General features: G+C 45.1%; 2 protein-coding genes across 3 annotated transcripts in view; both read right to left on the minus strand.

Moving 5' to 3' along the window:
• Positions 1 to 6,474, minus strand: part of LOC130291731 (uncharacterized) — a 117,050-nt gene extending 110,576 nt beyond the window's left edge. For both annotated transcript variants that reach the window (XM_056540889.1, XM_056540890.1), the window contains exon 1: positions 3,134 to 6,474. In XM_056540889.1, the coding sequence (XP_056396864.1) occupies positions 3,385 to 6,417 (3,033 nt within the window). In that variant the 5' untranslated portion in view covers positions 6,418 to 6,474 and the 3' untranslated portion in view covers positions 3,134 to 3,384. The remainder of the gene's footprint in view (positions 1 to 3,133) is intronic.
• Positions 6,475 to 6,508: 34 nt separating this feature from the next.
• LOC130291950 (uncharacterized) lies at positions 6,509 to 9,201 on the minus strand. The gene is made up of 3 exons (XM_056541379.1): positions 9,043 to 9,201; positions 6,626 to 8,861; positions 6,509 to 6,584 (listed from the first exon to the last, which is right to left on the minus strand). Exons 2-3 carry the CDS (start codon positions 8,527 to 8,529, stop codon positions 6,509 to 6,511), a joined length of 1,980 nt encoding a protein of 659 aa, XP_056397354.1. The 5' UTR covers positions 8,530 to 8,861; positions 9,043 to 9,201.
• Between the last annotated feature and the right edge of the window lie 4,314 nt (positions 9,202 to 13,515).

Below are 13,515 nucleotides of genomic sequence, written 5' to 3' on the forward strand. Positions count from 1 at the left end.
CACTCCACTACCACTCCTCCCATCTGCACCACTACCACTCCTCCTATTCACTCCATTACCACTCCTCACATTCACTCCACCATCACTCCCACATACACTCCTTTCATCCACAGCACTACTACTCCCATCATTCACACACCTTGTAGTGACATTGCTTTTGGTTTTATTAGCAGTGTTTTTGGGATCAGCCGCTGCTTCACCCACTACCTCTGGGCTGGCCAAGACGTGCTTTAGCTGGATCTCTGTCGGCGATGCTGATTCCTCCTCCATGTGGGATGTCACCGCAGACATCACATCCCGAGGCCGAGGCTGCCCCTCCAAGCGCACCTCTGCCCCTCCACCTGCCACTGACTTGCAGGGACCCTCCTCCCTCACAGGGGAAATCCCTACAGCGTCCATGCCACACACTGCGCCTGACTGCACGGGATCAGCAGCGGGTCCCGGTGCCTGGACACTCCCCCCCCTCTCAGGGGAGTGCCCTACAGAGCTGATAACAATGCCAGGGACACCCACCATTAACCCATCCTGCTCTTCCCTACCAGCAGGATGCGTGACTGTAGCACCCACGGCCATGTTGGATGCAGCACTGTACCCCCCGTGCTGGTCCCGTTCCACAGCAGAAACTGGATCTGGCAGGGTGGGGGGGGCCCAGCAGTCTGAACCAACTTCTCAGGTGGCCCAGACTGCTGGATAGGGGAGAAAACAAACATGACTTGCTCCTCAGCCTTTTTCTTCCTCCTGTTCTTTTTCTTCTTCTGGCTCTCCTCAGGGCCCAGGTCCTGGCCAAAACTGAAATTTTCCAGACGGGTGGGTGACTCCTGCATCACTATGGCCCGCAGGAGCCCCCCACCGACCGGGCCGCTGTCACCACCATCACTACTGTCGCTTTCCTCTGAGGTGGTTGGTAAGGCGACTTGGGCAGGGTTAATATATTCTGCACTTGGGGTGACAGAGGTCTTAGGGGTACACGGGGTATCACACACATCCCCCTCACTCTCATCACCCTCACTGCCGCCATCTCCCTCACCACCTTCCTCCATCTTCTTCTCTGTATCACACAGGTGTTCTTCCTCCCCCTGGCTATCCTCTTCCTCCTTCACAGGGGTCCGCATGATTTTATAGCGGTCATCGTTTTTTTATTTTTCTTTAAACATACCCGCTCCCTCTATGATCTGCATTCGGGCTCTCACCACCTCCTGCTCCTCTGCCTTCAGCTCGCACACTCTAGCAGCAAACTTAGCCCTCATGGCCTTGGCAGAGTTATCTGTCTGGTAGCGGGCAAACTTCAGATCCTCCCTTAACACTTTCAGCTTCTTTCCCAGCTGTTTGTATTCCACCAGCTTTGCCTGCATGCGGGATCCAAACGTGGCAAGCGACTCCCTGGGTCCCTTCACCCCCCATTGCTGGGGTTCCGTAACATTAGAAACAGTCCCTGAAGACACAACAGTTATCTTCCTACCGTATGCCTTGCGGTTTCCAGCGATGGATGGGGGAGTGGGCTCCACATTACTGCGGAGCCTGCTGGATCTTCTGACCCCGTCCTTGGAATCGGCCGTAACTCTCTCACTCCCACCCCCCGCCGGCCTAGTACGGGAGGTGGAAGGCCGTGGGTCCATAGCAGGAGGCTCTTCCCAGGAGTCTGCCACCCTCCTGGGGAAAAGGTTGCTGGAAAAAAAACCTTCTCTCCTCTCTCTCTGGACAACTCTGGAAGTGAGACACACCGAACAGCTGCTGTGTTCCACAGGAAGTGCTCTGTGCTGACACCTCTGTCCATGTCAAGAACTGTCCATAGTAGGAGCAAATCCCCATAGCAAACCTATCCTGCTCTGGACAGTTCCTGACATGGACAGAGGTGTCAGCAAATAGCACTGTGGTCAGACTGGAAAGAACTACACAACTTCCTGTGGAGCATACACCAGCTTATAAGTACTGTAAGTATTAAGATTTTAAATAGAAGTAATTTAAAAATCTGTTTAACTTTCTGGCACCAGTTGATATAAAAGTAAATGTTTTCCAGTGGAGTACCCCTTTAAGTAATTCTGGGAGCTGTATATTTCAATGGTGAAAACTTCTTTAACACTTTCCCATTCTGTGGCAACTGGTATATCTGATTATTATACTGGAATTTCTCACAATGCGCTACAACAGTGGTGTCTGTCACAACAGGCTAAAAACTTACTGAGGGGGGGGGGGGGGGGTAGGTATGGGGTGACACCATTTTCTACCGCACCGGGTGACACCAACCCTAGCAACGCCACTGCCCAGGACTTACCTGCATCTAAGTCTGGACAAAACCAGTTCTAATCTCTATGGTCTGCATGAACTCTGACGTCAGACGCTGAAAACACGAGGTTCTGCATTCGCTTTCTTGGTTTCATCGGGCGGCATAATCTGGGTCCTGCGCTGTCAGGACCAGCCACCACGAAGCTCTTCATCCATCTCCTCGATACATCAGGCGGTATAAACTGGGTCCTGTGCTGTCAGGACCAGCCGCCACTTGTGCATGCCAGCATACATTCCTGACAGTATATCTGCAACTGCCGACCATAAAGAACTGGTAATAGATCTATACTCATTATTAGTGTTGAGCGGCATAGGCCATATTCGAATTCGCAAATATTCGCGAATATATGGACGAATATTCGTCATATATTCGCGAATATTCGCATATTCGTTATATTCTCGTTTTATTTTCGCATATGCGAAAATTAACATATGTGAATATTAGCATATACAAAATTAGCATACGCGTAAATTCGCATATGCGAAAATTAGCATATGCTAATTTTCGCATATGCGAATTTTCGCACGACAGTCTCACACAGTAGTTATAATGTCTCCGCTGTCTTGTGGACACAGCTTCACATCAAGTTTATACCGAATCTCAAGGAAAGACACGCTGGTTTGCTTAACTGATGTAATCTTTACTGAGATATAATGAAAGTGGTAAAACTGTAAAACAAACATATGAAAGACAAATATAAGCATGGCTATTCAAGTGCCTTACATTATGCATAGCTAATACATAGATAGTCTAACATGTGCTCACTTACTACACACTGAAAACACACATTATCTATCTACAAATGCCTAGCATCTCTCTACACAGGCTAACTAACAATTCCGTACTCACAGGCTTTGGTATTTATCAGATTTGCAGTCTGTATTAGCTTTAAGAAGTCCTGTGGATCTGGTCACTGTGGTGGCTGGAGCTGGAATGAATGAGACATGCCGGAGCTAGCCCTATGCTTTAGAGAGAAGGCCCGCCTCTAGGCTTCAAGAAAATGGAGGGTCTTAAAGGAACAGACCCTGCTGAGTGCCAAGCATGTAAAATACATTGCGAAGGCAGCACACTCCCCACCTGGCATACTTTTTGTTATGCCACTAACCCTTGGACAGGAGTAAAACTACTTCAGAAATTGGTCTTGCATACACTTTGGGAATGCCCTGTCTAACAATCCTAACTTCAACCTTTCTAACTCTAGCATCACTACTAGGATCAGTCCCCACAATGAGTCCAATAGGCCACTCGTTCCTGTGGGCCTGAGAGTCTTTCAGTAAGACAATGTCTCCAACTTGTAAATTGGGCTTGTCATCTTGCCATTTCTTGCGTGGCTGGAATATTATAAGGTATTCCTGTCTCCACCTCTTCCAGAAAATGTCCGCAAGACTTTGAACTTGTTTCCATTGCTTGGTGTACAAGTCCTTGAGTGAATTGTGTTGAGAAATCTCTTCCTTTTTCAGAAGGCCTTGGATTTCTTCTTTAAAGACTTCCTGTTGGACGCATCTGATGATCGTGACCTTGGCTTGTTCAAGGTGGTCATTGCTACGCTGATCAGTATTGGTAGCTCTGCAGGAGGATCTGGCTAGACAGATAAGTTTTCCGATTGCACGGGTCAGCGACTTCCAGCTGGAAAACCTTTCAAATCTATGAGCGCCCAGACTGTCTCTTGTAACTAAAGTCCTACAAACTGTCACTTGAGGTCTTACCTCTTTGTCTTGATCTGGTTCTATGAGCTGAAAGGTCTCTACCTGAGTATTTTCTTTGGTTTCTGGTTTACGAAGAAAAGATGGATCTACAAACCAGTTAGTTTGCTTGAGCGCAGCGGCTGGCACTAGTCTTGTCCCATGATCAGCTGGGTTCTTGTCTGTGCTGATGTGATGCCACTGTTCTGGACTTGTAGACTTTCTGATACGTGTCACTCTGTTGGCCACGTATGTATAAAATCTTCTTGAAGCATTGTGAATATATCCTAACACAATCTTGCTGTCTGTATAAAAGTTAATTGCATGGATCTCGATGTCCAGTTCTGTTGTAATCATGTCTGCCATTTCTACAGCTAAGACAGCAGCACAAAGTTCTAGACGTGGGACAGTGTGAGCCGGTCTGGGAGCCAGCTTAGATTTTCCCATGAGGAACCCGACATGGCTTTGTCCCTCAGTGTCTATTACCCTAAGGTAGGCGACAGATGCGATAGCCATAGTGGAGGCGTCAGAGAATATGCATATTTCTCTTCTCTTTGTAGCAGACAAGGAAACAGATACGTATGGTCTAGGGATGTTGAGTTGTTCAAGCTCTAACAATGAGTCTTTCCACAACTTCCACTGCATTTCCTTCTCTTCAGGTAGAGGTATGTCCCAGTCACTTTGTTCTTGCTCAGTAGTGATCTGTCTCAAAAGAGCTTTGCCTTGCATGATGATGGGTGCTACGAACCCCAGGGGGTCGTAAAGACTGTTGACTGTAGATAGGACACCTCTTTTTGTGAATGGCTTCTCTTCTCTGGAGATCCTGAAGGTGAAACTGTCAGTCTTCAGGTCCCAACTAATCCCAAGACTTCTTTGCAAGGGTGGTGATTCTGTTCCTAGATCCAAGTCTTTGAGGTCTTTAGCACGGTCTTCCATTGGAAATGCTTCCATGACTCTGTTGCTGTTGGAAGCTACCTTGTTCAGTCTTATGTTGGATTCTGCCAACATTTCTCTTGTACTTTTCCGGACGTTGATAGCTTCTTCGTTGCTGGAGAAAGAAGCAAGTCCATCATCTACGTAGAAGTTCTTCATGACGAACTGTGTGGCTTCTTGACCATGTCTTTCACCTTGCTGTGCTGCTCGTCTCAGGTTGTAGATAGCTACAGCTGGAGAAGGGCTGTTTCCAAACACATGTACCTTCATCCTGTACTCTGTGATTTCTTTGTTAAAGTCATTGTCTGCATACCACAGGAACCTTAAGTAGTCTCTGTGATCTTCACGAACAAGGAAACAGTAGAACATCTGTTGTACGTCTGCTGTCACTGCTACGAGTTCTTTTCTGAACCTGATGAGTACTCCAAGGAGTGTGTTGTTCAGGTCAGGTCCGCTGAGAAGGACATCATTTAGTGAGATGCCTTGGTGTTTCGCACTAGAGTCAAAAACTACGCGTATCTGGCCTGGTTTCTGAGGATGGTAAACCCCAAATATTGGTAAGTACCAGTGTTCTTGGTTCTCTTGTAGTGGTGGTGCCCTTTCAGCTTGATCGTTATCAAAGATCTTCTGCATGAAGGCTTGGAAGTGTTTCTTCATATTTGGCTTTCTTTGTAGCATGTGCTGCAACGAAGTGAAGCGTTTCTCTGCTTGTACTTTGTTGTCAGGAAGGCGATGGCGTGGTGACCGGAAGGGTAGAGGGGCTACCCAGCTGCCTGATTTGTCTCTGAAGACTTCTCTGTCCATAATCTCAAGGAAGAGAGTATCTTCCACAGAGGGTGCTAGCTTGTCGTCATCTCGTGTTCTTTCAAACACCTTACCGCCCAGTTCATCTGTATCTCCAGTTGAGGCTAAGTCTTCCATGCACCTCTGGATACTCCGATGATGTGTTGGGTTTACAAGTCTCTCTTTAATGTGTAGACTGTTGGTACATGGGCAAAGACAAGATGTACGACCATTCTGTAACAGATGTGTTCTGTAGACATTTACCTTTTCTGGTTTGTGGAGTCCGTCTAGACATACTTCTCCAACGATGACCCATCCGAGATCAAGGCGTTGTGCAAATGGTGCATCGTGTGGCCCATTGTACTGTTCTCTGACTTTGTGCACTTTGAGGATATCTCTCCCAAGTAGAAGGATGATTGCAGCATCTGGATCTAGTGCTGGTATCTGGTCTGCTATTCGCACCAGATGGGGGTGATGACGAGCAACTTCAGGTGTGGGGATCTCTGACCTGTCGTCTGGTATCTCATCACATTCTATGAGGGTAGGAAGAGTCACCTTTGTCTTTCCATCTAATGACTCAATGATGTAGTTGTTTGCTCTTCTCCCTGTTGTCTCTACAACTCCAGAACAAGTCTTCAGGGTGTATGGAGTTGGACTTCCTTTGTCACCGAAGAGGTCAAAGAACTCTGTTTTTGCCAGAGATCTGTTACTCTGTTCATCCAAGACTGTGTACATCTTGATTGCTTTTTCTCTGAAGCCTGCAGGATACACCTTGACTAAGCATATCTTGGAACATGATCTGGGGCGGCCCTGCTCTGTACAGATCTCAGTACACTTTGAGGTTACTGCTGGCGTTGTACTCTCGCCTTGCTCCCCACCATGATCTTCTTGAGTTGCTGGAGCTTCTTGTTTACATGGTGGTGGTCCTGGGTGTAGTGCTGACAGGTGTTTGTCACTGTTGCACTCTGTGCATTTTATTGTTTTTGTACAGTCTTTTGCAAGATGCTGAATTGAACTGCAACATCTGAAACAAATGTGATTGTCTTTAAGGTAAGCTTTGCGCTCTTCTAACGTCTTACTTCTGAAACTGCGACATTTTCTTAGTGGATGAGGCTTGTTGTGGATTAGACATATTTTGTCTGGCTCCTCAACTTTCTTACTTGTGTTGTCTTCCTGATTGACTGCAGACTCAGGCGAGACTTCTGTCTTCCGTACAGAAACTGTTGCTCTGCGTTCTTTGTAAGGCGTTGGATGTTTTTGCTCTACCTTTGGGGAGCTTGCAGTTCTCTTGTTCAGGAAAGCAAAGCTTGGATCATTGCGTGTTTCAGCTTGGTCTACGATGAATTCAGCAAGGAAGGCAAATGATGGAAATGCGACTCGTTGTTCTTTCTTGTATCTTGATGCTTGAGTGACCCACCTTTCCTGCAAGTTGAAAGGAAGTTTCTCGATTATGGGATCAACTCCACGTGCTGTATCTAAGTATGAGAGACCTGGCAGATATCCACTAGACTTAGCGGCTTCTATTTCTAAGAGTAGGTCCCCAAACCCTCTCAGCTTTTGATTGTCTTTGTTTGTCATTCTTGGATAGTTTTCTATCCTCTTCAGAAGAGCATCTTCAATCACTTCAGGTGACCCATAGCAGTGTTCTAGTCTCCTCCACACCATTGCAAGTTCTGCTGCTGCATCATGAACATGTACTGATCTGATTCTTTGGGCTTGCTCAGTGGACTCTGGTCCTAGCCATTTGACGAGCAGATCAAGCTTTTCTCTGTCTGTCAGATCTAAGTCTTGGGTACCGCTTAGGAAAGATGACTTCCAGGCCCAGTAGTTTTCTGGACGGTCGTCGAATTTCATGAGACCAGCGCTCACTATCTCACGGCGCATCAGGAATCTTGCTACCTCTGTAGCTCTTGCTGCATCTGGTGAATACTTCCTGGGTGTAAACTCAGGGTATGGCTGCGGCTGGTAAGGCTGATGAGGTACTTGACTAAGTCTGCTTTCTTCTCCTCTGTTGTAAGTCTTTCTGCTATAATCCAGACTTGTATTTGCTTGAGGAGGGAGTACATCAGCATCCGTTTGCACTCTTGTCAGGTTGGCAGATTGGTCTCTGAGGATGCGACCACTTGACTTCCTACCCTGAGGTTCTGATTCAGTCTTGCAGTGTTGCGTAGAATCAAAGTTGCTTATTGCTGGTGGAGTCAATGATGGCCTTGGTGTGTCATTGAACTGCTGGTCAGTGTACATGGTTGCTTGTGACTGTATGTACTCACGGGTACGTTGGCTTGCGCTGAGGGGTGACATCTGGGTTTCTATGTCAGCGAACTGAGCTTCGGCAGCCCTTGTGAGAACTTCTGCCTCGGCTAAGGCTGCTGCAGCGTTTTTCTGCTGTTGCAGTAAGTGTAAAGATGCTTGCACTTCAGCTTTTCTTCTAAGTGCTTCAGCTTGTTCTTTCATCAATTCAGCTTTTCTTCTAAGTGCTTCAGATTCACTTTTTGCTTGTTCTTTCATCAATTCAGCTTTTCTTCTAAGTGCTTCAGATTCACTTTTTGCTTGTTCTTTCATCAATTCAGCTTCCTGCTTTGCATAGGACGCCATTGAACAAGCTGCCTCTGCTTTCGCTCTTGCCTTAGTTGCTATGGCGCTAGCGGATGACAGGCTGGTGGTGCTTGAGTGTCTAGAACTATGGCGTTTAAATCTTGATGCATCGGCGCTAACCGAAGTTAGATTTGTTTGACTGGACGCTCTAGACAATGTTGTGCACCTAGATCTACTTCTTGGCAAGGTGTCTTCCTCTTTATAGGAGCATTGAGGGTTAACTGTCAGAGTGCTGTTCTCTGGGTTCTGCATCTTGATTTAGCTGGCAGCGTAGATAATGATGATGACTGGACACAGCACAGCGGTGATATAGCACGTGAGAGAATTAGTTTCACTTTCTAGTGCTTCGCGCCCTTACTCCGACACAGACTGCAGCGCACAGGATTTATGAGTCTTTTTTACTGCTGCGGACGATTCAAAGCTGATTAACTGCTTCTGATAACGTTTTAAAAGCCTTTTTACTATAATGTCTCCGCTGTCTCGTGGACACAGCTTCACATCAAGTTTATACCGAATCTCAAGGAAAGACACGCTGGTTGCTTAACTGATGTAATCTTTACTGAGATATAATGAAAGTGGTAAAACTGTAAAACAAACATATGAAAGACAAATGTAAGCATGGCTATTCAAGTGCCTTACATTATGCATAGCTAATACATAGATAGTCTAACATTTGCTCACTTACTACACACTGAAAACACACATTATCTATCTACAAATGCCGAGCATCTCTCTACACAGGCTAACTAACAATTCCGTACTCACAGGCTTTGGTATTTATCAGATTTGCAGTCTGTATTAGCTTTAAGAAGTCCTGTGGATCTGGTCACTGTGGTGGCTGGAGCTGGAATGAATGAGACATGCCGGAGCTAGCCCCATGCTTTAGAGAGAAGGCCCGCCTCTAGGCTTCAAGAAAATGGAGGGTCTTAAAGGAACAGACCCTGCTGAGTGCCAAGCATGTAAAATACATTGCGAAGGCAGCACAGTAGTATTACAGCCTTCTTACACCACATAAGCTGGAAGCAGAGAGGGATGATCACTGTGATGTGTACTGTGAAAAAAAAAACAACGAATATTCGTAATTACGAATATATAGCGCTATATTCGTGAAATTCGCGAATTCGCGAATATGCGATATTCGCGAATAATATTCGAATTGCGAATATTCGTGAGCAACACTACTCATTATATCTCTTGTTACAGTCTACAGTCTACAGAGACAATATAACTACATTATAGCAACTGTTGCTACAAACTAAAAGACAGTTACATCTAGTATAATTTGTTGTCCACACATCTAATTGCGCTAATAATATTTGAGTGACATATTGTTCTACTGTTTTACTGTTTTATATTTTATTTTATATGTATCCTAAATATTTTTCTTCTCCCACAAGGGCCCTGTGAGAGTGGAATTTACATTTATATGATAGATTTTAATAAATAATAGAATAATTGAAGCACGGTCTTACTGCATTATTTTTGTAATAATTTAAACACGAGCCTTGAGGTGGGGGAAACTATTTTCCTTTTTAGATTTGTAAATTACTTCTATTAAAAAAATCTTAATCCTTTCAATAAGTATCAGCTGCTGAAGTTGAGTTGTTGTTTTCTGTCTGGCAACAGTGCTCTCTGCTGACATCTCTGTTTGTCTCGGGAACTGCACAGAGTAGAAGAGGTTTGCTATGGGGATTTGCTTCTAAACTGGGTGGTTCCCGAAACACGTGTCATCAGAGAGCACTTAGACAGAAAAGAACAACTAAATTTCAGAAGCTCATGAGTACTGAAAGGATGAAGATTTTTTTTTTTTATAGAAGTAATTTACAAATCTGTTTAACTGTCCAGAGCCAGTTAAGTATATAAAAAAGTTTTGTCCTGGATAACCCCTTTAATGAAATAGTGGAAACCATTATATGATTCCATTTGCTCTTCCCTTTAGGGTGCATTCAAACTGTGCAAATCAAGAGGAATTCACGGCAAAATATTTACAGGCGGAAAAAAGAATTTAATTTTTGTGCTAAATATGCGTGAAATTTGCACGGAATTTGCGCGGAATTGTGCACGGAATTGGGGGAGAAAGAAGTGAAGGGTTTTCCAGCCATTTCAGCGCAAATTCCATGCAAAAACGATATTGGGTGGAATTTTTTTTTTTACCATTGACTTCTATTGATCCGCCTGAAGAATGAACATGCACTTTCTTCAAGCGGAACAGAATTCAGTGTCAGAATTCCGCTAGCAGAATTTCCGCAGTGTGAACAGGACAGCGGAAAAAACATTAAAGTCAATGGGAAGAGGAGATGTGCATTCATTTGGAGCGAAGAATTCAAGAGGAATTACTCGAGTAAATTCCTCTTGAATTACTACTCAGTGTGAACGTACCCTTAGGAATACCACACAGTAACCATTCTTTTTTTTTTTAAATAAAGTTTTATTGAATTTTCAAGATTTTTAACAGCACTCGGACGACGTCCGAGGCAAACCATTCTTATATATTCCTCATTCTCATCCATCCATCATACTCTTAGCTCGCCCTTTTTCTCTCCCGCCCCTCTCTCCCTGGCTCATCCCACCCATTAACTCCATCACTTCCCTGCTCTAATCCTACTGGTTATCATTCCGAGCCCACACACCCTCTCCTTCATCCGTTCCCATGTTTGCTCAAAGCCCACAGTATACATCGCCGAGTAATTTAGAATTTTTATTGCCCGCAACTGAGCCTGCGCTCCTGACGGCGATATCTGAAGGGATGGCGGCCTGTAGCGCACACATGTATTTTTGTTACACGCTCCTGTCATTACAGGTTGACAGTCAGTACGCACTAATCAAATATACTACTCACCGCTGTCTAAGGGTGGGTTCACACTACGTTTTGTCCCATACGGGAGCGCATACGGCAGGAGGGAACTAAAAGCTCGCGCTCCCGTATGTGACCGTATGCGCTCCCGTATGTCATTCATTTCAATGAGCCGACCGGAGTGAAACGTTCGGTCCGGTCGGCTCATTTTTGCGCCGTATGCGCTTTTACAACCGGACCTAAAACTGTGGTCAACCACGGTTTTAGGTCCGGTTGTAAAAGCGCATACGGCGCAAAAATGAGCCGACCGGACCGAACATTTCACTCCGGTCGGCTCATTGAAATGAATGAAATACGGGAGCGCATACGGTAACATACGGGAGCGCGAGCTTTTAGCTCCCCCCTGCCGTATGCGCTCCCGTATGGGACAAAACGTAGTGTGGACCCAGCCTAACAGCCTGACAGGATGATCGGCACATCGCCATTACCTAGCAGCTTCACCGTGAAGCAGGCGCGGGTGCCAGCGCTGTAAAAATGATTGCACAGGCTGACAGGATCGTGTCAGCACACACTAATTAAAAAGTATTCGCCACTACCCAAACATATCGTGGGAGATTCATCGAAACCTGTGCAGAGGAAGAGTGGTGCTGTTGCCCATAGCAACCAATCAGATTGCTTCTTTAATTTTCCACAGGCCTCTTTAGAGGCCTGTGGAAAATGAAAGAAGCAATCTGATTGGTTGCTATGGGCAACTGCACCACTCTTCCTCTGCACAGGTTTTGATAAATCTCCCCCCATCGATCGCCATCTCATGAAGCTGCACTGCAGGGACGGTGCTGTGCAGTCTTACTACTGTTTATCAGCCTCACTATGGTTTCCATTCATTCAGTCACTGTGAGAGTGGGCCGCTGGCGGGGGTACCGGCGCTGCAGAGGAATAACTACACCACATTATATTAAATATTTTATATCCTGTAGGTTTGTTTTAAGCGTGTGGTTTTATACAAATCATTTCATAACCATTATTATCTTATTGTTTTAAAAATTTAAAGTACCTTATGTAACATTTGATGACCTTTGACCCGGTTGTAGTTCTGGTCCCGGGCATTTTAAACCATGTATTATACAATGTCTAACATTATGCCTGATGAAGAGCCCATGTTGCAATAAACCTATATTTTCTGTGGATTGCTGCATTGCATCTTTCCTGGGAGGAGAAGCGCCGTCTGGGATATCCTTCTTTTTGGATCTTATCGACATCTCTGTAATTCTACAATGGTGGCAGGTTAGCCCAGCACACCGTTCTGTACCAGCCAGCGCTTTGTATTTATATCCACTATAAACAACCATTGGGATGATGTGTTTCCATTTGCAGACAGCTGAGTAGGCAGTTTAGACAAAACCATCTACGGACAGATCATATATGGGTAATGTCTCTAACAGCTATGCAATGGACAAATCTGGAACTTAATGTAGACAAGACTATTTTTGGAGAACTAATCTATCAGATCTTAGTCTCTCTCTCTCTCTGGGGGTAGATGGTATTACACAAAGATCATGGGGGGACATGTATCAAAGATTTTACCCCTGTTTTGGGTGTATTTTTTTGCGCAAAATTTTGCACAAGCCCTTTTTTTTGCGCATTTTTTTGCGCACGTTTTGGTAGAGCATGTCCTCCAGATGTGGCTGAATCAGGGTACCTTGGAGTGACATCTATAGTACACATGGATTTATTACCTGCGCACTTTTCCTTTGCACCAAAAATTTTGACGCAAGTGCGTCTTTTTCCCCATAAATATAAGCCAACTTTAACTGCACGTAGCGAAATCCTTTCTATTTCTGAAGGAAACTACTACTAAGGAACCACCAGAATGTTTTTACTTTCCTATCTCAATTCCTCCTTTGGTTTGCTTTATGTTGCTTTTTACTCCTTGGTTATTCAAAAGCACTTTTAAAATAATTTGCATATAGAATATTTGTTTCCAGTTCAGTTATTCATTAGATCACTTGTTTATTGTTATTTTATGATCCAACAATTTAACAATTTAATACATTTACATAGGAAATGTTTGATAACTTATCATTGAACAAGATCCGTCACATTAAAATAGCTTTGTAATCCACTTAACACTGTAGATCATTCTCCTTTTATTTTTACAATTTACTGCTTTCCTTTATACTTTTCCCCAGCGCCCGGTAAGATGGTGGCTATCAGCCATCTTACCATGTGACCACGGGGGGTTTCAACCCCCCCCCCCCCCCCCCCCAGCGATCGCTGCTATCAGCTGGTCAAATCTGACTAGCTGATAGCAGCGTTTCGCTATGAGAATACTTAGCAGCGCGGTGTGTGAGTCCGGATCACGGGGATCGGGACATACACCGCTCTGCTAAGTGTCCCTTACCCGTCCCCCGGCGTCACTTACCCGGCCACGCGGTGTCCTGAGC

Source organism: Hyla sarda, chromosome 9 (genome assembly GCF_029499605.1).
Source record: "Hyla sarda isolate aHylSar1 chromosome 9, aHylSar1.hap1, whole genome shotgun sequence".
Lineage (NCBI taxonomy): Eukaryota > Metazoa > Chordata > Amphibia > Anura > Hylidae > Hyla > Hyla sarda.

Excerpts from the sequence above, each read along its gene's own strand:
- LOC130291950 (XM_056541379.1), bottom strand. The coding sequence starts at position 8,529 with ATGCAGAACCCAGAGAACAGCACTCTGACAGTTAACCCTCAATGCTCC. Across the intron at positions 6,585-6,625 it reads TGCAACAGTGACAAACACCT|CTCCAGCAACTCAAGAAGAT; the intron begins GTCAGCACTACA and ends GTAAACAAGAAG.